The 25,542-nt window shown below is 39.6% G+C and overlaps 1 protein-coding gene across 2 annotated transcripts in view; it reads left to right on the top strand.

Moving 5' to 3' along the window:
• Positions 1–944: 944 nt before the first annotated feature.
• ldb2a (LIM domain binding 2a) overlaps positions 945–25,542 on the top strand; it is a 97,848-nt gene continuing 73,250 nt past the window's right edge. For both annotated transcript variants that reach the window (XM_083915479.1, XM_083915478.1), the window contains exons 1-2: positions 945–1,188; positions 24,261–24,363. In XM_083915479.1, the coding sequence (XP_083771605.1) occupies positions 1,057–1,188; positions 24,261–24,363 (235 nt within the window). In that variant the 5' untranslated portion in view covers positions 945–1,056. The remainder of the gene's footprint in view (positions 1,189–24,260; positions 24,364–25,542) is intronic.

Raw genomic sequence — 25,542 nt, 5'->3', positions numbered from 1 at the left:
GTGTTTTCCTAAATACCAAGTTGTCCTGATATCCCACAGACAGTCCAGTCGATATGAAGCCCATAAATTCATATCAGGCTGATATTTGTGAATGGTTTCATGCATCTGAACCATCTGAACCCTCTCCATCAGTTCATATTTCACATAGGTCCTGCTTGACGTCTCCTGCTGCTGCTGCTACTAGTATTATAATTCATATTTCCATTATTATTAGTGATACTTTTGCTACTATTCATATCATTGTAGTGTACCCACTGCCGCAGTTATTCCGTTATTATCGTAGTTGTTAATATTATTGTGATCTCAGGCGTGCAGTCAGAAGGTTTCCGTCACCACTGTTTCCACATCCCTTGTTTCCGATGCTGCCTTTACTGTTTCTGCTGTTTGCTCATGGGGGAATTGTTGGCTCCCTGTAAATCACAAACACATCGGTGTGCAGACTGTACTCTATATGGAAAGTGTCCTGAAAAACGTTTGTTATGATTAAACATTGTAAATGACATTGAATTGGATGCAATTAAAACTTCAGATATGCTGATATTGATTCTCACAGTCATTTAAATAAAAAATATCTCTGGATTGTTTTTTATCACATATTAAAAAACATCATGTCAACATTGAACAAAATGCTTTCTTTACAGTAAAAGCATGAATGCATGTAAACTAAAAACAACGCATCTCTTAGGAATAGAAAACACACAAAGAAGCTCACATGCACGCAGAGATCTTACGTGAACTTTGCAAGAGTGCAGAACTGAGTGTAGGTCTTGAGGGAACAGGAAACGACTTCCCTCCTCCCCCTTCAATTCTGTCTCCCCCCACCCTCCCCTGTTCCTCCCCCTCCTCCGCTCCTCTCCTCCTCCCTCCCTCCCTCCCTCCTTCCTCCTCCAGCACCACGCTATAGCAGAGAACTAGGCAGGCCAACTTGCAGAGTGCAGCTCAGCCTCGACAGCGGCTGCTTCCTACTGGGGGTCTTCGGAGAGCATCGCACTCCAATGTGCGCTGCTTTGCCCGCTGGATGTTGAATTCGCGCCGTGCGCCACGCCAGGAGCCACCATGTCCAACCCAACCCACGACCCGTTCTACTCGTCTCCGTTCGGACCTTTCTACAGGAGACACTCGCCCTACATGGTCCAGCCCGAGTATCGGATCTACGAGATGAACAAGCGGCTGCAGGCGCGCACAGAGGTGAGCCGACCGGGGGGGAACTGCTGCTCGGTCCCGTTTAGGTTGCGGTGCCGGTGGGAGGGTAGCGGGGCTGTAGAGGTCCGACGCAGGGAAGAAGGGAAGGGATGTTGTGTTTGGAGATAGAGTGGGGGGCTCGGGTCGGTGTCTGTCAGTCAGGAGATGTGGATGTGATGCAAAAGTGCCAAACATTCCTGAGGTGAAAGTAAACAGGCTCCGGTGTATGCGCTGCAAGAAATATCACCCACCGAAGTCGTGGAAAAAAGGATGAAATGTGGGGGAGATGCTTTCACGTGGCCAATTAAGTTGTTTAAAATTCATGGCTTGAGAGTCACCTAGTCTGATGTGAGTTGAGTGATCCACCTGAAGTCATAACATATACAGAATCAGGTGGAACTGCACTGCAAATGTAGTGTGACATGTAAAGATTTCAATACTCATCACTGCACTAAGATTAAGGTAATAATGATTCTAATAATAATAATAATAATACACAAAGTTCAATAAAAATAACAGTCAGGGTGTCTGGGAGACTAGTCTAACCAGGCTGCATGGACTTAGGCAAAGTAGTCTTTTCACGTGCGTTTAATTCATTTGCATACATTTACATATCTCCTGTTCTTTTTGCACATTTGCATATTGTGTTTGGTGGCTCAAGACCAACATGAGTGTAGAGAGTTTGCCCACTGTGATCAAGTGTTTGTGGTGTGAGTGCAAATTAATGTGTCCCATGATTCACGATTCTGTTCCAGTTTTCTCAATGAAAAGGTGATCATGACATAATTGCACGAGGGGCAAATTATTTTCATGTCAGTTTCCTGATGCTTCAACTAGTTGGGCGCTCAGCGAGCGTGGCGTACAGTGTCATTCAGACTAAACCTTTGGTGATCCCACTGTGAATTATATAGCCGGCATCTGTCTTCGGCATCTGTTCTGTGATCTCAGATGTGTAAATCTGCAGATAAAAAGTTCATCCGACATGTCAAGTTCTCCTCGAGAGGCATCTTTGGGGGAATAGAAAGCAGCAGAATGCAATAAAAAGCACATTTTAGCAGCTTATCTGTTCACTTTTTAAACTAAACATATAAGGGCTGCAACTAAAGATTATTTTCATGATGCATTATTCTACTAATTGTTGCACTGACCTAAAGAATGTCAGCAAATAACAAAATATGTCAACAGTGACCTCTTGAAAATGTGCTGCATTTTCCGACCTGCGGTCCAAAACCAAAATATATTCACTAACATTCACAGAAGAATAGGAAAATGGGAACATATTCACAATTGAGAAGATGGAACTGGTGATTTTAGCCATTTTTATTTAAATAAATCACATTAAAACTCATTGTTTTGCAGATGTGTATACATTTTCTATGAATTGACTAATTGATTAATCGACTAGCTGTTTCAGCCCCATATATATATATATATATATATACCATATATATGTATACTGTATAGAGATTTTTAAATAATGTGAATTCTGGATGCTGCTGGAGGCTTTCAATTGGAATTTGCACATTAAAAACATAGAACAATGAAGTGATTTGATAAAAAATTGTTGCGTTCGTTTTGAGAATCCGGTTTTAGAGGCAGACTCCAGCCGTGTTACTGCAGCAGCTCGCAGAATGATGCTGACTTTCCTAAAGAGGAACTTGCAACTTTAAGCAGACCAAGGCAATGTTGCTGAGATGTAACGGCCCAGTTTGATGCATTATTCATACGGAGTGGTCCAAGCCCCAGTGGACCTCAACTCCCGTACCACACATAGCCAGACACCAAGTGCAATCACAATGCAAGCGCACACGCACACACGTACACACACACGCACACACACACACACACACACACACACACACACACACACACGCATGCACATGTACATGCACGCCCACACACACACGCCAGGGCATGTGTGTTAATGTACCGCTGGAAGTGCATGCAGCACAAAAAACACATGGGTGAGTTCCATGATTTGAGCACACAAACACACATCAGTTTAAACCATTACCTTCATCTCCTCAGACTAAATTATATAATTGCATAATAATATAATTAGTTTTTTGTTCCCGTTGGTGTTCATAGCATCTTCATTCTCCTCCACGTCTCCTTGTTTCTTTCTTTCGTCAGCGGCAGGAGTGTATTATATGTCTTCTTGTTAGTGATGTGGTTATTGTTTGATTAAAATGCAGGTGGTGAATGTAATGAGGATGAAGTAGTGTCTTATAGCAGGAAATATATCAATGCGTCAAGTTTTTGTTTGGATCCAGATGTGCCATAGAGGTTTTTCAACACAACTATATAGTAATTATCTCCATGAATGCAAAACTGTAGCCATTAATTTACACAAATCTATGTGAAAAAAATATTTGAAGAAAAGGTAAATAGATTGTGCTAGAAAGCTGCCTCTACAAAGCTATATATGATGTGCAATTGTATCTTTCACTTGATCTAAAACAGAGATGGAAACTGTGTAAAACTGTGTCACGAAACAGTCGTACAGAAGCTGTTTACTTCCTGTAAAGCGAGGTTAGCTGCCGGTCCCCTAATGATGATGCGTGCCTGAAGGGGTCATTCCGCTGCCTCTTTTTTATCACCTGGCTGCTGCTTTAACGTTCAGCTCACATTCAGAAACGAGACCGTGCCAGTATCAGCGCAGGGTCAGGATGATTTTGTTACAAAACAGGAAGTTTGGGATGTTTCTTGTACAAAAAAAAAAAAAAAAAATCTGGATTCCATTAGAGGGAAATAGCTGAATTTGTCCCGGTGGATAGTTCCTTGAATATTTCATCAAGGTTCTGCTGTTGCAGATCCATGTGATGTTTGAAGATACATGACAACCTTAAGGCTTGTGTTTTGTTGACATTGGCTTTACCCCCACAGACAACACTGCTGTATGTATAAAAAATAGTAATAATTCTCTTTTCTGGTGATCTTATTGAATCCCTGTATGCAGAAACATGCAGGAGTGGGAACCCTGCACCTTGCAAGAAAGTCATTCACAGTCAAAAAACATACAGCATGTTATGTTCATGGTGATGTCACTAACGCCCTGTCAGACCTTTGATTAGGGTGATAAATAAATAGTCTCTTGAAATAACCACAAGGTAAAGCTCATCTTTTTAATGCTTGACAAGTACTGAGTATTTTCTCAATTTAACAAGAACTTTAGTGCAAAATGCACATAACATGCGAGGATCAGAACAAATAATGTAGATAATGTCGTTACACAGTTGATAACATAAAGGAATATAAATAAAATAGACATTTTTACATCACTTTGACAATATAAATCTCCCTTCTTCTGGACAATATGGAGCTTTATCTCAGTATATCACCATATACTCCGGCTCCATTATGTAAACTCTTGAGTTATGAAATCCATGTTAATCATATTGACCTGTGTTGCAATGTAAAGTTTGATTTGAAATCTCAATATGATTTTTTTTTTTCTTTACAAAATCGTTTCCATTATAAAACGCTTAATTGGTGTATCGAGCTCTTGCCCAGCTCTATACCTCTAATGGACAAAAAACTACTATAACAGAAGTACAACTAGATGGATCAGATGGATGGATCTTGGAGGATAGTGATGCCTACTGTTTAAAAGACTGTCCACACCAACAGCAATCCACTGTATTTAACAATGTTTTACAGCCGAACACATGCAATAATGCATCTCTTCCTGTAGCAGACCTCTGACACATGTCATCGGTGCAAAATTAGGAAAAGTCATGAATTCTCTAGGTGATAAAACAATCAACAACAAATCAACTATGTTTGTTTTTATTCTTGAAAGATTTAAAGTAAATCCCTTCGGACATGTCATTACGAGCAGGAGGCTTTAACTGTGGTTTAAAAAAAGTATTTTAAACAGAAGGCAAAGAAAATATTAAACAAATCCAAAGAACATAATAGTGAAATCGTCTGTTGGGTTTGAGTGTGAAGAGGCACATTAAAGCCTTTTCTTTGACTTGGTTTGTTGCTATATTTTGTTGATCCAGTCAAAATGATTTCAAGCTTCTCAGAATTATCACACAAGTAAAGATGCTTCACATCCTGAAAGGACTCCCATTGTTAAGGATAAGAATGGCTCCGAGCGTACTTAACATCGTGCTCGCTGGCGGGCCGTCGAACAAAATGACTCACTATAGTTTGCTTCTCAGCGCTCCGAGAAGTCTTTAAACAAGGGAACTGATTAAGCCTCGGTATGACACCGCCTTTTAGAAAAAGTGTTGGAGTCGAGCGAAGTCACTCTTCTGTTCGAAATTCTTCCATTTGTCTTATTCATGAGTGTGCTTTTGAATTTGCTTGGCTGGTGGTGCAACTGCTGCTCACACTGGCAGACGCAGGACTCAAGGACTTGACACTTGGAGGAGACTTTCTTACCCCCAGAGGAAGCTATAGTCTGTTCGAGGATAAGTGACATCTATAGCTGAGGCTTTATGCAGCGTATCCCGCAGGAGGGAAATAACTAGCCCTTAGAATTAGACAGAGAGATAGAATCCTTATTTTGTTCCCTTGATTTAAAGGGATATTTCAGGTATTTTGAAGTGGGGTTGTATGACGTAGTTGTCCATAGTTGGTCTGTTGACTGTCGGCGCCGCCCCAGTTTGGAGAAGCAGACAGGAGTTCAGGTAAAGGAGCCGAGCAACATACTGCCGTGGAGGGGGGCAGCGACAAAAACGTATTTAAACAGCAAAAAAAAAGGTTCACCTAAGATAATCTATAGGCTATAACCATAAGTGCGCGCTATATTTAGTATATTTTGACTGCTTCACCCTTCCATCAGACAGTCCTTTCTTTTGGGATTGCATTTTCAGAACCGTATTCCTCCGCATAAACACAATAGCTGATCTGTGTAACGGAAGTTCTGCGGTTGATAAAGTGTCATGCTAAAGGAAAGGACTCTCTGACCGTAAGATAAACAGTGAACATGTGCTGTTAGATGAGCCTTTTTGTAAGTAGCTGAAATGTGTTTCTGCTGCTCAACTCCTGTGCATGTCCTCCTGACTATGGATAATTACCCCTCATACAACCGCACTTATATCTTCCATCCCTTTAATATCTTAACTGCATGCAACCCCCCCCCCCCCCGCGCCTTGATCTACTTTCTCAATCAATCAGTTGGTCAATAATTCCCAAAAATGTCCATCCCAGTCTCTTAGTGTCCAAGGTGACGTCAAGCGATAGTTCACAATCATGTAAAACAGAGAAGTGCTGTGTAAGTTTGTCCTTTAAAAGTCCCATTTTTAGTATTTTGGGTTTCTACTAGAACATATTTACATGCTTTAATGTTCAAAAATACAGTGTTTTTCTCATACTGTCTGTCTGAATATACCAGTATTCAGCCTCTGAAACGCGACGTTTTAGCGTTTGTTTCTTTAAGACCCCCCTCCTGAAAAAGCCCAGTCTGCTCTGATTGGTTAGTGTTTCTGGTTCTTCCACACCTGTGCTTCAGCGTCTCATTGCAACGGCCCTGTGACGGCACTTTCTACCTAAGATATATACTGTATACTATAATTGTGACATCACAAATCTGGACAGCTTGTTTAAAGGCACAGTTTCTGAATACGGGCTGTATTTATTTCTTTAAAAAGACATTAAAATCTCACTTTTAACCATATGGGACCTTTAAACATGCAGAAATTATGAATTGATTATCAAAGTAGTTGATCAATCCTTCCATCCGATCAGCTCTACTGTCATTATGATGATATTAGGGCTGCAACTAATGAGTATATTCATTACCAGATAACCTGCTGATTATTGTCTTCATGAGTCCTTTCATCTTTTAAAAAGTCCTGAAAGGTCACCAATTTAACAGTCACAGTTCCCCAAGGTGGCGTCTTTAAATCTGTTTTGTCTGGTAAATACTTCCTAATCGATTTATTGTTTTTTTTAAATCGGTTTCTTTCAATCCACTGATCAGTTACTTGACGAGTTGCATCATCTTTATCATAGTGATGATGATATACTGTTATGCTAAAATCAAAATGCCTCCCTTTGAGAAAATTGAACTCTGGTTGGACACACGGATGATGTTTTATGCGATTTAATGGGTTCAAATTCCACAGACGGATAGAAACATGATCTCATGTTGTCAGCTTTTGGCTGTTAACGAAGCTAATAGTTCTATTTTTAGGTGAAGCCTTTCCACCTGCCGTGCGTTCAGAAGCAGCAATAAGAAGTCATAAACGACACAACAAGTACCGCGTGCTTGCCTGGGATCAGCGCTCACCTTTGAACCGATAACTGCGCCGCAGCTTAAACAGTCCTGCTCCTGTGATGACTCGGGGTCTGTTTCTATCCCAACCTTATTACCTGCTCCATTCATACTTATTACCTGCCTGGCTGTATTTCTGCAGCGGGCTGACTGCTATCCCATTACCTTCATTTTACACAATGTGAACCTGCGGTGACCTGGCAATCTAAACAGGCTTTGATGTGGATTTGATGCTATGCATACGGTGTGACCACATTGTTTCTGTGCTGTCGCTCTGGGGGCACTGGCCTCATCGTATGGAGGCAGCTGCGATGATTTGTGGGGGAATTTGACACTTAAGCGTATGCAAATGAGCCGCTGGATTAACATTCAGAGGAGGAGCTTGGTCGACCTCAGCCGGTGTAAGGCCATTAGCACAGAAGACATTAATATTCAGCAGAAGAGAGCGGGGACACAGCATAACACTGTAAGTAAAACTACAACACAGAGGGTGAAACAGAAGGAAAACAAAAGCATTTTAATGGAGGTGCCATAATAATACCCACAGGGCTGCGTTCAGAAACCTCTCTGCTGCTGCTGCTGACAGTGGGTCCAACGGTCACACTCTTCCTCAGCGGATAGACACTCAATCAGTTACAGTGATTGGCAGGCCATTCATTGGATTCTTGTGTCTATTGCATATAGTTAGTCTCATTCTCATTATTCAAATGGGGCCCACAGACCTGACTCATTGGCTCGACTGTGGAACTGGAGGAACTGGAGTGTTCATTATGGCAAAATCCCTTGTTCCTGTCAGGGGCAAAGTGGATCTGTTCCCATCAGCACTACGTGTCAGATTGACATGAATAGGCTTATGATGTAGAGGTCAAGTTGGCACTGAGCTGTAAGGTTCACAGAGAGGGATTAAAGATGAGCCACCGAGACTGCGAGAACACACAAGGACGGAAGTTTTTACTTCACCAGATGTTAGAGATGGAAATGATGATTTTGATCATTGATTAATGCAAAGATTGGGTTTTTAATTAATGCCTGGTTTACAAATTGTCATAAAAAAGTGTGAAAAATGTCTATCACAGTTTCTCAGAGGCAAAGCTGTTTTTTTCAAATTGTCAAGATATTCAATTCCTTATTTTATAAGACAAAAATCAGCAATTTTTACATTTGAGAGGCTGTAAAAGAGATTAAAACCTCATCCCACCAACATATTTGACATACAATGACAACCGACTCGGGTGCCCACTTTTGTTCTCAAAACATTATTGGTTATGTAATTAGTGTCACCTGAATTTATTTTTTATTATCGTTATTATTTTAGGAAAGTTATTCAGTTATAAAGGTATTTTGCATGTTACAGATTTGGCCTGTCAGCATATTCTCATCAACAGGTTTGCATGATATCCTACAAAATAAGACATTCTATTTAACGGCGTAAAGAGGAGACCAGAAGTAGACCGTGACGGTTAGGCATTAGATCGACTTGGTTAGGATTGTTTTTTAAAAAGTCGTGCTTTGGCTTTGTACTTCTGAAACACAAACACCGTCCCCCGGGGAAAGTCCTGTGTCTTGGGACCCTCCTCCCTACACAGAGTTTAGCGCTCTTATACTACGTCGCCTGATTTACTTCTTTTGTTTTGGACGTAATTTCAACAGAAATTAATTTTAGGCATTACTATTTCTAATTATATGTACGAACAGTGATGAGAGCCCGCAGCCTCGCATGATTTATGCAAAACTTTTCATAACTTTCTTTAATTTGTCATTTTTTCAGGATCTGCACAGCAGGAGTTCCTAAGTTGTGTAAAGAATTGGTAATGGAGACATTCTTTTACAGTGTACTTGTGTGAAACTGGCTGAGAGTAATTACCAGAAAGGTGTTGAACATCACGTTGCCCTTATCTGAACCATTACTGTTGGATTTATCTACCATCTCCCTGAAACAAGCCGCTGCGGGTATCACTGAAAAAGGCTTCCCATGCGTCACGGCTGAGTTTTTTAACGATGTGAAACCCAACAAAAGGCTTTCAAATCAATGAATCCCTCGTTAAAAACATGTTACGGTTTTGTAGGTGTGGTCACAGGCGTCTTCTTACACTGTAGATGTTTTATGTTTATGCCTGTTTCCTGTTAAAGCAGCGCTCAAATATCCAGCTAATTTATGAATTAGTGGACAAAATATAATTATTGATTGGACAGAGTTGATTTTAGCAACACATTTAAATAAAGGATCATCATTTACGCTCCCTGGCACTGTAGCATTTGCTATTTACTTTGCCTGCTGACTAAACAGCATTATCATTTATTTCTCTATCAGTCGAGACTCTGATATGTGCTGTTATTACGATTCACAGACTTATTGACAGTGAACAGACAACTGCATTAAAACCAAAAACATTCTATATTTTCATAACACTGCCAGACACCGAAAGGACTGAATCACATTAGCTTCTGTTTCCTTTAGTTACCTCCCTGCCTGCATCCCTCCTCGCCAAATTAAAGAACAATGCTGCTAGAAGGTGAGCGGACAGGCTGATAGTTTTGAAACAAAGGGAAAAAGTAACCTTATGGTTAGATAACCGTGGTCATTACTGTTCACTTGAATGTATTATTCCTGTTTACTCTTTTATTACTTATAAAGCTGAAAAATCACTGAGACAAAGGACAAAATATATGAGATGCAGTCTAGGAAAGCTGAACATGCTGCACAGGGTAACATACAACTAAACAGTACAGTTAAATACGATCCAGGATTAATATCTGCTTCCCACAGTTATAGATATTTATTTAAATAACATTATTAATTGGGGAAACAAGTCTGGTCGCCCTTGCACAGTGACAAATAACAAAATATGGTCACAACAATAAACACAAGAGGAGACGAGTGCATCAGGAACCTGCAGAACCTGTGAATGAAGGCGAGACACAACAGGTGAATAGGGTAAAAAAAAGTCGTTTTCTGGACTGTTATGTTTAAATATGCAAATAAGGCACTATCTAATTAATTATGTTTCCATTTGCATACATTTCCAGAACAGAAGTGTGAACATTAGATAATGCAGGTTCACAATGCTTCTTTCATTTCGTTGACGTATTCGAGTGAAAGGTTTTCTCTTTTTATCACTCACAAGAATCAGACAACACTGTGAACAGCTTTTTAAAGGAGAACATTTTTCACCATTTTATGAATAAAATGCTGTATAAATGGGGTTATGAATGAGGTATAAACAACCTCCTATGTAAAGACCTTTAGAATAAAGGGATACAACTAGAAGGTTCGGTGCATGTAAGTGCTACTGCGGCGGAGATTTCAGGCTTGGAGGGGCCAAAAAACTCAATTTGAGGAAACTGCCTTAAAAGATTCGTATTGTGGGATTCTTTTAGTGTGGCACGGTAAACCGATACTAGAGAGGTACCGCGGTACCTAGCTGTTAAAAACGATACTTTTTCACGCTTTATTAGTATCTGTACTTTATGAACTTGTGTCTGTGTGCAGCTTCTCTCTGCTTCAATTCAATTCAATTCAATTCAATTCAATTTTATTTATAGTGCCAAATCATAACAAAAGTTATCTCAGGACACTTTACAGACTAGGTATAGACCACACTCTATGACTTATTTATAATTTACATAGACCCAATAATTCCCCCGTAGAGTACGGGGGCAACGAAAACCTTCCCTATCATCACTGCCTGCAGTCAGAGAGGCGTGGTTTCATAGTGACATGTCACTCACAGAGCAAGGCATACATGGATAAAAGTGGCTTGAGTGATTGTCCTAGGTTTGTTGAAAAAGAAAACCCAGTATTTGGCTTACTTTGCCGCCAGTAAGGGAAGGCCCACGGACACCACGAAGCCCATCTGACCAACGACGAAACGTCTATCTGACAGACATGCGGACTTGTTGAAAGAGTTCAGAGAGTAGCAGTTTAGAGATAGATAACATAAATATCTCCCAGATGTAGCATGAAGTCAAGCGTGTGTTTATTTTGTGACGCTCAAACTGTTTTCACCATCAGAGTTGCACGAGGCAGTCAGGGGTAAAGCTAACTTTTGAACTGTCCAATGTGGTTCACACACATCTCTGTATGCAAATGCAACGGTTAGAATGGTGACATTAACTTCACCATAACATGTGCTGGTGTTTACAAGTATACGGATCAACAACACGACGCCAAGAACCTTTAATTGGCAAAAGAATTGTCCAGATAATAACGAACATGTTCGTGTTTTCATATGTCCATGTTCTTTGACATGTTCTTTTTTTAATTTTTAAAACAAGTTAAGTAGCCATAAAGCTCAGCAGCTTTATCAAATATATCTATTTTTATATTGACTTTTTAGGTTAAAGAGTTTTTATTAATACAAATAAATAATTTTAAGTTCCATACATCTAATATTTTGTTCCATTACTTTTGATAATATTTTAGTTTTACACCTTGGTATCGTTTCAGTATTGGTATCAAGATATTTTAGGCAGGTATCATACCGAAGTCATAATTTTGGTACCATGACAAAACTAGCTTCTCTACATTTCTATTGCAAACCACTGTTTACTAAATCCTTAGTATCCTTTAGCTGATATCCTATACCCTTAGTAGAAATGCAAATAGCTGAAGTGTGGTGAAAAAAAGCAAATTAATGTGTATTATGAATGTTTTCCCCACTTGTCTGATAGAAGACGTGTTATCGAAGCAAAAATCTCAAAATTGACCCTCGCATTAAAAAAGGATGTTTTGGCCTGAATTGTCTGGCCTTTGAAAACAATGCCTTTTAAAGCTGCTATATTCCATTTTTTTAATTTACAGTATCAAATGATAATGTGACAATGTGAAAGGGGAAGTGTTTCGTGACAAACATGCAAAGCATTAGCATTAGCATCTGAACCTGCAGCGTACCTGTACGGCTTTGTGCAGCTTTATAGTGAGTTTCAACTCATCGTTCAGCTGTTCGGCTGCAACTTTTGGTTCACGCTGACTATTCTCTGATAACCCTCTGTACGCACCTGCTCAGCACAGAACAGCAGGCAGACACGGTTAGCAACTAGCTGGTGAACATGGAGCATTTTAGTAGCTAAAAAGATTTCCCTCAGGAGTTCGTAAAGACCAAAAAACCAAGCTAAAAGAGAGTGAATATCGAACTTCAGTAACTGCTCTATGTAAATAAGCAATGGTTTGCTAACAAGTTTACTTGTTTCTGCTAAACAGGTTTGGATATGATCTCCTCCAAAGTGTATATTTAACATGACACATTCATACAAAGGTCTCATTTCACTTTGTTCATCCAGTAATGTCACACTGTACACGGGATGTTCCCAAGAAATTTAGATGAAGTAAAAAACATAAACAAGGCCTCTGGTCAAACAATGAGCGTCAGTCACATCCAGCAGGATGCTCAGACAATAGTCCCACCTTTTTCCTGGCCCTTTCCCATGGTTCCTTCCAGGCCGCACTGTCGCTCAGATAACAGAAGAGACAGACGGGCATGTAGTTCGCCTGTGTCCTGTTGTTGTCTCCTCTCCCCGATGTGGTTAAAGAGTCCGTCCCAAAACGTCAAGGTCACAGGTTCGATCTTCGCTGCAGCCGGTGCGTTGAAGGGTCCTTGAACGAGACGCTGAAACCGGCTTTAAGGATCTTTTGCACTTTTTAAAACTATTTATTTATCCTAAGATATAAAACTGCACTTATAACACAGTCACATTTTTGTCAGCAATATTGTAATTTTTTGTTGAATTTTCAATGTAACTCATGCTGTTAACTGTAAACTCATGCTGAAACATAATAGAATATTTCATCATCGAGCAGAAAAAAAAGGTCAGCACAAGATACAGCGAACACTGAGGTGCACACTGCACTTCAGGTTAGTGGCACCCGGAGCCAGCCTCTGCTCTCTGCGGGTTTCTGGCTGTTTCATCATTTGGTGGATCAGCTGTTTCACTCCGATGGAGTCTCCTGTTTTTCCCTGTGAGATGAACTTTTCTGAATAAATAGGGGAATGCACTACAGAATATTATTAGCCTCCCCGGACTGTTTTCATTTTTCATGTACATCCAGTCAGAAAAGACTTGCTGAGCATGCCGGCTCTTTTTCAGCAACCATATCTCCCAGGTGTTAATATGAACCTACCATCCTTCAGTCAGCAAAAGCCCTCTTCTGAAGCATCCCGCACGTAGAGCCATGAGCGGGCCCAAAAATCCAGCCTGCTAAAAACCTGAATGCCCTCTGCTTCTTTATCCATGCATGTAAGATGATTAGATATCCAAGAAATTTGTGCAAACCCGACGCGGTTTGAGCCCGAGTGAATCCTGAGAAATTACAGAGAGAGTCAAAGCTCTACTTACCTGTAGCCAAACTCCTGCTTTGCAAAAGTGTCATTGAGAAAAGACCCTGAACACCTTTATTCTTAGAAAAGGCTCGGAAGTTTTCTAAAGCTAGTTTTTCTTTGCGAACTGTTGATTCAACCAGTTTCCTGCAGATCCAAACAATAGAGGTGCTTCAACAATGTGCCGTGAGAAAAATTAATGAATTGTCGAAAAAATCGAAACAGATTTTTGAACCTGGCTTTACCCAATGTTCAGATTTATTTCTGGTAACAAATGATCATTTGCAAATTTTAAGATATTTCAGAAAAGTTGCGATAGAACAATATAATTGTCTTAATCTAAATAATCAACTGTGGACTTCATGTCTATTAGTTAGAATGTTTTTCCTATTAAGATAATTATAATTTCCTATTAATTTTATTCTTATCTTTATGTCAGGCTTGCTCATTTCAAAGTTTAATAGCTTTAATTTATCCTAAAGTTAACATTTTAAAATGATAAAGTTGCGATATTTAGCAAAAAAACAACGAAACGAATTAAACCGAAAGTGTAGTCTAGCACATTATACTGATGAACAGCAGGTGAGGATGTGATGAATCCAGTACTGAGTGAGGGTCTTTCTGGGAGGCGGTATGGGGCATGTTTTGATTGTTTGTCTCGATAGCTCAGCAGCGGGGAATAGAACAGTGTCCCCGTGCGTCCGAGTCTGAATCTTCACCTTCACTTTTGATTTTAATTTCTTGGGTTTGATGGGTGCTGTAAATAATTGGACTTTCCCACTTTGCCATTCATGCATCTTGTTGCTTTATTAATTTCATCCTTATTGATGTTTGTTTTCTGTTAACACGGTGCATCTTGTGTCTCTTCAAATTGACTTATTTTAGACACTTTTTCAGCTGCTTTATTGAACCTGTACAGATTTCAGGTTGGTTAATGTGTAGAACTGGAACTAATGATTGTGTGATCTTTGTTTTTATTATTGGTTTCATTGTGTTAAACAAAGTCAAAATTGATTTGTTCAGACTGTGTAGAAAATTCAGGGCTAAATTGTTCCGTCATATATGAATGCACTGATACTAGCACAAGGTGGTGATCACTGTATGCATTTCACGTCATGCACTAAATACTATTTTGTTTAAATGCCCACAAACTTTTGTAAAAGTCCCGTTTTATAGACAATGTGAGCTGCCCCCCAAATATTTTTTAAATTATATTTAAAAAACGAAAAACATCCCTGCACTTTGTCTTCTTATAGATTATTTATATTATATTTGTCTAACCAACAGACCAAAACCCAAAGATATTGAATTTACAATTACATAAAAGAGAGAAAAGCCTCAAATCCTCTAATCCCGTTTTTCCCAAGCTGGGGGTCGAGACCCCTCAAGGGGGTCACAAGATCAATCTGAGGGGTCACCAGATGATCAGGAAAGAAGATCATAACATTATTATGGATATACATGTTTCTTTATGAGATGTATGTTTCTTTTGAAATAAATATATAATATAATATTATCTCCTGCTTCAGGCCTCTAAAAATGATTCCAACTAAACAATCTAAAAAAAATCTGAAAAGGTCCTTGCTTGAAGTGCTCAGTGGTTCACAATCATAGACTATATACGGAAGAGTGAAGCCAAAGTATCTTGACTGCCCCTGGTGGCTCGCTGCAGAGAGTACAGAAAGGTTTCCCAAAGATGGTTTCTGTCGATGTAGATATTTTTTTAACACTGTTGGTTCTAGTCTTTTTCTTGTAAGTTTGGTTAGGATTAATTATCTAATGCTATAAAATTGGGATGAAACCAAAGACTGTATAAAAACTGGACATAACATAACTGTTGGGGTCCGTTCTCTCAACTTGATCCAATCGGACTCCGCCTCATTTCCTCTTACCAAAAAAGGGCATTGATGAGACGTTGGGGGGGATACGTCCATCTAATGGTTTTTGTCCCAGGCCTTAAATAGGTTTAATTATGCTCTGAAAACAGCCTGTTTAACATGGGGGTCAATGAGAAATTGCTCTGTTGTGCAAACTGCCCCTCCTGGACACTCTGCAGAACTGCAGTTTTTGGCACTTCCATTTTGGATCAACCAGGAAGTCGCTGGTGTGGGGTCTAGGATGAAACATCATGATTGACAGCTGTGATTGACTCGGGATTGTTCTGTCGGTAGTATGGACGTCACTTGATGGGATGATGATGTGACTCTAGCGCTCCATCACTACTACACAGTCTCTGGTTGCAAAATTACTTTGAATTCACTTCACACCAAAAGGTACTGCTGTTCTGCACACAGGTTCACAGAATTTAGCCGATGCCTTGCAAGTCCCACTTGTCAGTTAGTGTGTGTATTGACCAATGGCACGCCAGCAGGACAGGGATATTATTTCTGTTGGGGGGGGGTCAATCCTGCAACCTTCTGAGTAAAAGCCAGCAGTGCTAAATGTACCTTGCAGTCATTATAGCAGCACTTCACTGCATTAAAGAAGCAGACAAAAAACTCCTGTGTGTTAACCTTGACCTTACTGTAAATCTATACTCTTACACGAACAGTGGTCTCTGACTGCTGCTTGTCACTTCTGACACTAGAGAAAGAAAATAGAAAATGGGAATGATGGCTAAATTAACTGGCGGACATGCATGCCATGCATTAAATGTGGGAACTTATTCACTGACTTCATTTATATTAGAAAGTTCATTCCTGGTGAAGGTGCAGTGGCTGCTCAAGGGCAATGACTCCCCCCCTTCCTGCTACATTCATTTCTTCTCATTTGCATAATGCTTGGCTGTTGGCTGTAAGGTGGCCAAAAGCAGCAACATGTTAGGTTTGCATTCTAAAAAAACACTTAAGACCCAAGAGGATAAACATGCGCTTATATCAAACATTAGTGTGCACTGAGTCTGACATGATTAAAGTGGTGTTGTCTATGTTGTCTAAAGGAGTGGTTCTTGTACTTTGTCATCGTAAGGATCCTTTAGAAACCGTACCTGCATGTGTGGTTAAGTTTTGTTCCAGCGGCCACCACGTCCAGGGATTTACACTGTAGGGATGTGGGGGAAAAAGCATTTCCATTATCCTTTTAGCTGGCTTTTGTTCTTTTTAAGTAACTGATTATTTGTTTGATATATTGTTGTCCAGAAAGGTGAGACCCAGAGCCCAAGTTGCCATCATTGAATAGCTTTTTTTTCTCTGAGCAACCATCCAAAGCTGAGAGATATTCAATTTACAATGATTTAAAACGGCAACCAAAGTATCCTCACATTTTGAAGATTATCACGGCCCTGCACATGAAAAGTGACTTAAACAAATGCCCCTAAGATCTCAAGGGCTCCCACTTGACACTGCACTTCTTGGGTCCTCAGTAAAAACAGTCATCTTAACCAAAAACAAAATGTAGTTCAATTGTGTCGGCAGCTTGTCACAACCCATACTTCCCTGTGTTGTTAGGCGGCGACGTCTAGTGGCCATAGTAATTATCACGGGAGCGAACAAGAAAGTGAGTTTGGCATAGTATGAGAGCGGAGGAGTTTGGGGTGGTAGAAGATAAAACAAGCAATGCACTTTCCAGGAGGCCGGTCTGAAAACAAAAGTCAATGGTGACACTTTTTAAGTCAACCAACTTCCATCCATGTCGTAGTGCCGTTACGACAAAGTTACGGTCATGATCCATTTTAACACAATCCATGATCTTTTTATAACCCTAACCAGGTAGTTTTGTTGTTTAAACGTTACTAGTTCTGTTCTACAACGTTAAATAGAACAATCATTTGTGCTGTTTTGGAAATTCTTGGCAGTTGACCTGGTCCATTGTTTAGGTAAGAGGACATGGTGGCAATACACCTGCTAAGTGTTTATGTTTGGATGTTTAAATGGTGGTTGAGAAAATCGAAGGACAGATGGACAGACACTCCATTTTGTCTGATATATAGCTTTATTTTACTATTAAAAATCTGTCAATGGCCTTCACCAAACATTCAAACAAAAGATACCTCGCTAAAGATCCTTTGGAAACATCTACAGACTTTGGTTCTGTTGAGTTGTTTTGCTCCCCAATAACCTTAAGCTGTTTGAAGCTCTGGCAACAGTAAAACTTCCTTGGCCCACCAGTCTACAGGGCTACATGCTATTGAGGAGCTGAATGGGGTTTCAGACATTGGTAATTCGCCAAGGTCAGGCCCCAGACACGCCTACACTCTTGGAGGCTTTTCTCCCACAAGAGGCTGGAAGCAACAGTGGGAGAAAAAAAACAGACGAACAAAAGCTTGCTGGAAAAAAAAAAAGGTTCATTTTAAACATTGAGACATTAGTGGTTTATGGACTGTTAGAAAAGATAGAGTGGGATAAGAAATCTGTGGGCTTCTTGCTGTGTGAAGTGTGAATGCACACAGTATTTTTGTGGAAAATAAAGATGTCTGTACTGTTCATACAGCATTACCAGTACATATATGAGTGTATTTGTGTATAGATGCATGTTTACAGAACAAAGAGACTAGTATGGATGATATATACTGTGCATAGGGGTGTTTCTCTTTGTGTTTTTCTTTATTTTTTCTGTTTTCATATTGTGTCATCTGCCTATCCATCCTGTATGGACATTTCTATATGCGAGGACTTAACCCTCAGCTCTGTTGCTATTTACTGAAGATCCTCCCTATGCTGTTCCTCCAATCCTCTGGATTTCCTGTAAATCCCCGGGGCCTGGCGAACACTGGTGATTTGTGGTTGCCTAGTGGGCAATTGACACATTGATAAATCCCCCTCAGATGGGGTGCGATCCGTTTGAATCAATAGAGCCTTATCGGCTGACGGCCGTCACGCCTGCGACCGCGTCGGTTCACCTCGGGTCCCTCAGAGTTGGCCTGATTTGTAGCATTTGACAACAAACATCGTCACGCCACATGGTTCGTCAGAGAGTCCACGGGCGTAAATGAAGGCAGGACATTGTCTGTCAGTGAGCAGCTGCAGAGAGGATGGGAGACAGACAGAGGGAGGGAGGTGGATACAAAGAGAGACAGGCTGAAAGGATATTGGAGGACTTCTTTTTTTCACATGTGTCATTTGCAATTTTATAACCTGATACCAATGACAGAATAAAAGTAAAGCTTCTAACATTTCCCGCAGTAGTCGAGGGAATGAAATTGAAGACAACATCCACAGCACCATGAGCCTTGTTCAGCTTCAGCCAGAGGATTCGTATGGCTTGTGTCCACTGGCCAGGCTTTAGCTGTTCTCCGGCCCGTCTGGCTCAGATCCAGCTTCTCCTCTGTCTTTAGATCCGAGCCAAACCTTGCCGGTCCACGGCTCAGCCAGCCACGTTTTACAACTTGGCGAGACTCTGGCCAAAAGCTGCCCAAAAGCTCCAGTCTGGAGGATTAATGGTTACTGATTCTGCATAGAGCACCCCTGCATACAATGGACACGTTCGGTGCAACATTTACCTTTATTAGCTAGAGCTAAATGCATACAGTATTTAATTTACAAAACGAGTGTATTGGAGAAGAGCAATGAAACTGTCAAGAGCCATTTGTTTTATTGTTGTGAAACTAAAGCTGTTCATGTTGCATGAAATGTGCTTTATTTTCAGATTTCTCTGTTTTCTTGGTGGTGGGCTTTTCAAAAGAGACACAAACTAAACCATATGGTTAACCCTGCTCTTAGTGAAATCCATGCCCTTTTTTTTTGCATAGCTGTAAACCCGAGCCAAATATCCGTAGACCGCTACCATGAACTACGGTATATTGAGTCAGAGCAGAAAAATGTATTTTGCAAAAAGGCTCGGTTTCAGGAAAATGCTTGAAAACCGTGTGGGAATGGCACAGAGAAATGAAATGAAAATAATAGGAAAAGTGAGTCTATTTTAGAAAGCGTATCTGAAGTCACTGTGAGTGAAAGCCTGCTTAAATCTGAATGAGGGGGAGGTTAACTAACCCTCGTCTGTAAACCTGAATATTTAAGGAAGACAGAATTGTGTAAAAGAAGAGAAGTGGGAGCTTAAGTGAAACACTTTTCATTAAAACAGTACGAGGAAGCTTAATGAAGAGTCTTTAAAACAGAGTGATGGGAGACCTCAAGATGACAGCACTCAAAATAATCTCCCAACACTAAATCCAGGCAGTTTGTGTCAAAACGGGGAGCACAGCTTTTCATGAAATCCTCTAACCGGCTTTAGCAGCAGGGCAGGTTCAGGTACTTGTGGAAATGTAGCCTTTAACACGTGAACTTCAAGGATAAAACGATATTTTATGTTTTTCCTATTGTCAACATATGCCATGAAAACCAAAACCCACAATACACTTATCCAATTAACAACACTAGTGTCTCAAAGCCTGATTATTGTGTGCCATATGTAGTTGTGGAGGAAGTACTAAGACATATTTTCCTTAAGTAGAAGAAGTAATACCACACTATACTGTAAAAATACATCAGTACAAGTTCAGGCCCTGAATTTAAAGCTGGAGTTAATTGTAACTACTTTATGCCATTGGGTAGTTTAATCTGTAACAACACATAATATTTTAGAAGCATACTTTTGTATGTAAAATCTGAATTTGCAAAGTAACTAGATAAATGTAATGGAGTAAGAACTACAATATTTCCCCTCTGTAAGTATAAAGTAGCATAAAATGAGAACCTTAAAGTTATAGCGTAGCTTTATAATTAATACCACAAGTTATCTTGACCTATGTCATGTTACTCTTATTTTGTGTCCTTATTACTAATTAATTATTTAATTATTACTAATACCATTACCTAATACTATTTCAAGGAGCAGAGTATAGAAATGACCTAATAGCAGGGTCAACAAAGTTGCACAATGAGATCATGAAGAGCAGATGAGTGTGTGTGTGTGTGTGTTTGTGTGTGTGCGTGTGCGTGTGCGTGTGCGTGTGCGTGTGCGTGCGTAAAGTGTCTTGTTCACCCTTCACTTGACTGTCAATCCCAGGAGTCCCCGTCCCCTCGTTGTGCCGGATTATCGGTCGAACTCAATCTGAAATCAGCCTGTTTCTGTCTCCGTATCTGCTTTGTCCTGATTCGTCACTCTGCTCTGTCAGTCTATCTAAAATAGATGTATTCATATGAAACAGACACCACACACATGCTGGCTGCTCACACCTGCCGATTCTCACAGTATGACACAGTTAGTCAAACACACAGACGCACGGCAGCTCATGCAGTTCAATCCCAGTGGACAGCAGGCCAGTGATACATGCACTCACACAGAGAACACCCTGGCAGGCTTCCACACACTAATTTGGTGTACAGTGAGGGGGAGTGAACTCTACTGTCATCTAAACATTACACTGATTGGCCTAATGGGGGCGCTACAATTACTGGTCAACATTCTTAACAGTACGTGATGTTATTGACACCTTTTTTTTTAATATGGAAATTTCAACATAGAGTATTCTTCAAGAAGTGAAAATGATGTTCAGCTTTATTAAACAATGAAATGTCATTAACGTACCATTTTTAACAGTTAGTTCTTACTTCATTCAGTTTTATTTAATCAAAATTTACAATTTTGATGATTAAAAACAGAAAAAGACCAAACATTTGCTGCCTCTAGCTTGATTAGTGGCTTCACTTTGTTTCACATCATTGTACATTTACAGTAATACATTTGGGGAACAGTTGGTTGAACAAAACAGGCAATTTGAAGACGTGTTCTTGAGCTCTGGGGAAATAGTGATTGGCGTTTTTCACATTTTTGTATCATTTTATCGACCAAATGATTAAACAATTAATCATAAAGACAGTTGTTAATTAATTGATTATGAAAAAAATCATTAGTTGCAGCCGGAAAAGGATGTTTCTTGTCACAGTTTCTGGCGTAATCTGTGGGGAATGATGTTTATTTGGACAAAAATGGAGATAAAAGGATGTTTTTATTAAATAATAAGACACGATTAAGATGAATATTAAAACATATATTTGAATGAATTTATCTTCACTTTCAAAATGCCTTATACCTCAGTCTCAGTTCAGTCTAGTTCACTATTCAGCTGATTTGGCATTCATAAGACCTCTCCACTACTTATGATCACCTATTGATTGACCAGCTGGATGAAGGTCCAGGTGTAGGTCCTCCACATATCCAGCTCTCACCATGTTTGAGACACGTTGACCTGCGAGGCTCCGCAGTCGCTGCTTATTGGGCTTGACACTCCTCAATGTTGACAACACTAATTGTCAACATCTGGAAAGTGCTTGCCATCCCTCAGCCCTGTGCAGAATGAAACGCAGTGATCTGTCATAACGTGTCAGAGGAAATTAGAATCAGTCCAACAACGGTGGGCGGAGGGGCGAGGGCAGGGGAGGAGAGGGGGTCGTCCCGCCAACATTATCTGAGGGTTTTGGGAGGAGGAGGAGGACGGGAGGAGGGTAAACGGCTGTTAGTGGAGTCATTTCAGGGCAAAGAGATTTACATGATGTGTTTCCCCACAGAGTGTACTCTGAGTGCTGCTTCTGACTGTTGCTTTTTACAACTGCTACTTCTATTATCACCGCTTCTACCTCTACTGTTACCACTACAACTAGTGTCACCATTGTTGTTATTACTACTGTTACTTTATCTGCTACTAAAACTATGATTAGACTTCTGCTAGTGTTGCAACCATTACTACTAATACTACTATGACAAATAATTAAATAACAATACATAATAATTATACAATACTATTACTATTTGTTACTATACTGTCGTTAGTACCACAACTACTAATACTAGGTAATCCTTCTAATCGGTTATCACTCTCCTTTGAATGCGACTGTTACTCTTACGCTACTAACACCAGTAGGCTTCTACTACTGCTACAATACATTTGTTTGGCACAAGGTTGTGATTACTATGCAACAATTTTATGTAATAAATACTTTTTTTAAGTACCCCCAAAAATGTTGTCAATGCCTTGATTTTTTTTAGACAGCGCACATTTTTACTAATTCTTTAAATGCAACTACTACTACTACTATTACTACTGCTAATACTGCTACTACTACTGCTAATACTGCTACTACTGCTACTACTATTGCTACTACTACTACTACTACTGTTACTACTGCTACTACTACTACTACTACTACTACTACTACTACTACTACCACTACTACTGTTACTACTACTACTACAGTTGTGGCTCAAATTACTGTAACTGCATTTCCAAATTATGTGACTATTGATACTATCGTTACTCTTTTATTTCACCTTTATTTATTCAGGGGGGGGGGGGGTCGTACACTGAGAGCAATGCTCTCTTTTTGGGGAACGCCCTGATCACATTCACACAGTTACACCTTCACAGCTGGCAGCTGTCCAGTACAACCACAGTCTGATCTGCTGGCCACTGAGCGGCTCCACTGGTGCTACTACCACAACAACGAGGCTACTACCTATAATACTAATATATATATATATATATATATATATATATATATATATATATATATATATATATATATATTATAATATAATACTTCTCACTTAATAGTTTTGGAGTGTGTGTATTATTTGACAATATAAGCAAATCACTTACATTTGTTTATTGAGACATGTAAGAAAAAATAACTACTGTATAAAAACATACAAATCCATCATCACCACCATTACCACTGCAAATACTGATGATGATAATAACAATAATAGTGATATATAATAGCGATGTGTATAGCATATTTGAAGGTTTGAGTTTGTTGTTCAGGTTAAAAGTATCCTTGCCATGGAAAGTAGAAGCAGCAGTAAATTATAAAGCTGTTGGACCTCAGCTTGTAATTCAGACTTGTAGGTGCCTCAGGCGTGGCTCTCCCAAAGACCAGGCTTAAGCAAAGTAAAGGGTGTTACCAGGCTTTGGCTTTACGTGGACCTGTACGGGAGGCTTAGGCCGGCAGCCAGCACTGAGATCACTTTTTTGAACCGGTTTTATGGACTCATTTTTATAAGCTTTGTATTTCTTTTTGTAGCTGTTGGCCTTTTGTTCTTATCCTTCCATATTGTGATGTCTTTTTATGCTCCCGTCATCATTTGTTTTACGCATTTATGACTCTTTTACAGTTCATATGTAAACCCTTTGGTAAACTCAAATGTACGGTGATTTAAATAAAGCTCATAAAATACATTTTAATGTTAAGCAACACATGATCTATACTAAAGGGAATGCATGCTCTGCACTGCCGACTTCATATATATATATATATATATATATATAAACAATGGCCGTTTTTATCTTGTCTCGTGGAAATGTCTGCATGTTCACAATATCTTTGTCTTATCAGAATGAATCAATATTGAATTTATGTAAAAACATGCACCAGCACATAAGCAACAACCTGGATAAAGGAAATTCACTTTGTTATTAAATAATAGAAGAAAATGAAGAGTGTCATCCCAAACGTGGCCCTTTGAGAGGAAAGAGGCGTCCCTGAAGTGGCAGGCTTTTACATACTGCATATTCTGTATTTTTAATAATTACTCTTTAGAATAGTATTATATAACATAGTGTTGATCGACCTAACTGTTGCACTCTTTGTGTCCTTTAACAGGAAAGTGACAGTTGTTGGTGGGACGCCTTTGCAACAGAGTTTTTTGAGGAGGACGCCACTCTCACACTCTCCTTCTGCCTCGAAGATGGACCAAAGAGATACAGTAAGACTCCTGTAATATTTCCGCAAGCTACTGATAATCCAATAATGATTATCTTTTTAAATTCTACATCACTGAATTCTCTATGAAGAAAAGGAGTTTAATTCAAATCTAATGTTATTTCAGTTGAGTTTCTTTTCTCTTGTATTTCATGTAAAAGTGAAAACACTCCCCTGTGCCCTTGCAATGTTTTGATCTACACAACCTTCACCAGGCATATGAGTTCTCTTCACTTCTATTCAGGATGCACTGTCCTCCCACGCGCCTGTCATACATTCTGATGTACAGAGGTTTTTTTTTTCAGTCTTTCGTTGTATTCTATGTTATAAATTCTGGCATCCCATTTTGTTGAAAGGGTCTTAAACCAGCAACCTCCTGGTAACATGCCCACGTCTGACAGTGTTATGTCGCTGGTGTCCCAATAAGACTGTCACAGAAAGATCCCTCATACTCAGATACCTCAGTCTGTGGTGTTCAATCATTCCTCGGACAGATTTAATGATGAAAAGGGAAAAATGTAGTATTTCGTCTTTCTGCAGGGACGACATATTTTTTTTAGGCCAACCGAGAAGTTAGCGTCGCCCTCGACAAAAAGTCAATTGGATTTTATCCATTGGATTTTGCGTTATTGCATGAAATCAACTCTGTGGCCAACAAAAGTTTATTATACTTATATGTTTTGTTCATAAATGATGAACTCCACTTGTATAAAGCTTAAATACAATTGCCAGAAATAAAAAAGATAACGTTATTTGTTGTATTATATGTTATAAATTCTGGCATCCCATTTAGTTGAAAGGGTCTTAAACCAGCAACCTCCTGGTACCATGCTCACGTCTGACAGTATTATGTCGCTGGTGTCCCAATAAGGCTGTCACAGAAAGATCCCTCATACTCAGATACCTCAGTCTGTGGTGTTCAATCATTCCTCGGACAGTTTTAATGATGAAAAGGGAAAAATTTAGTATTTCGACTTTCTGCAGGGACGACATATTTTTGTAGGCCAAGTTAGCGTCGCCCTCGACAAAAAGTCAATTGGATTTTTTTTGCGTTATTGCATGAAATCAACTCTGTGGCCAACAAATGTTTATTATACTTATATGTTTTGTTCATAAATGATGAACGCCACTTGTATGAAGCTTAAATACAATTGCCAGAAATAAAAAAAGATAACTTTAGTTG

The sequence above is a fragment of the Echiichthys vipera genome (genome assembly GCF_963691815.1).
Source record: "Echiichthys vipera genome assembly, chromosome: 6".
In the NCBI taxonomy this organism is placed as follows: Eukaryota; Metazoa; Chordata; class Actinopteri; order Perciformes; family Trachinidae; genus Echiichthys; species Echiichthys vipera.
Note: the sequence above shows the minus strand (reverse complement) of the source record. Positions and strands in the feature narration are given on the sequence as shown.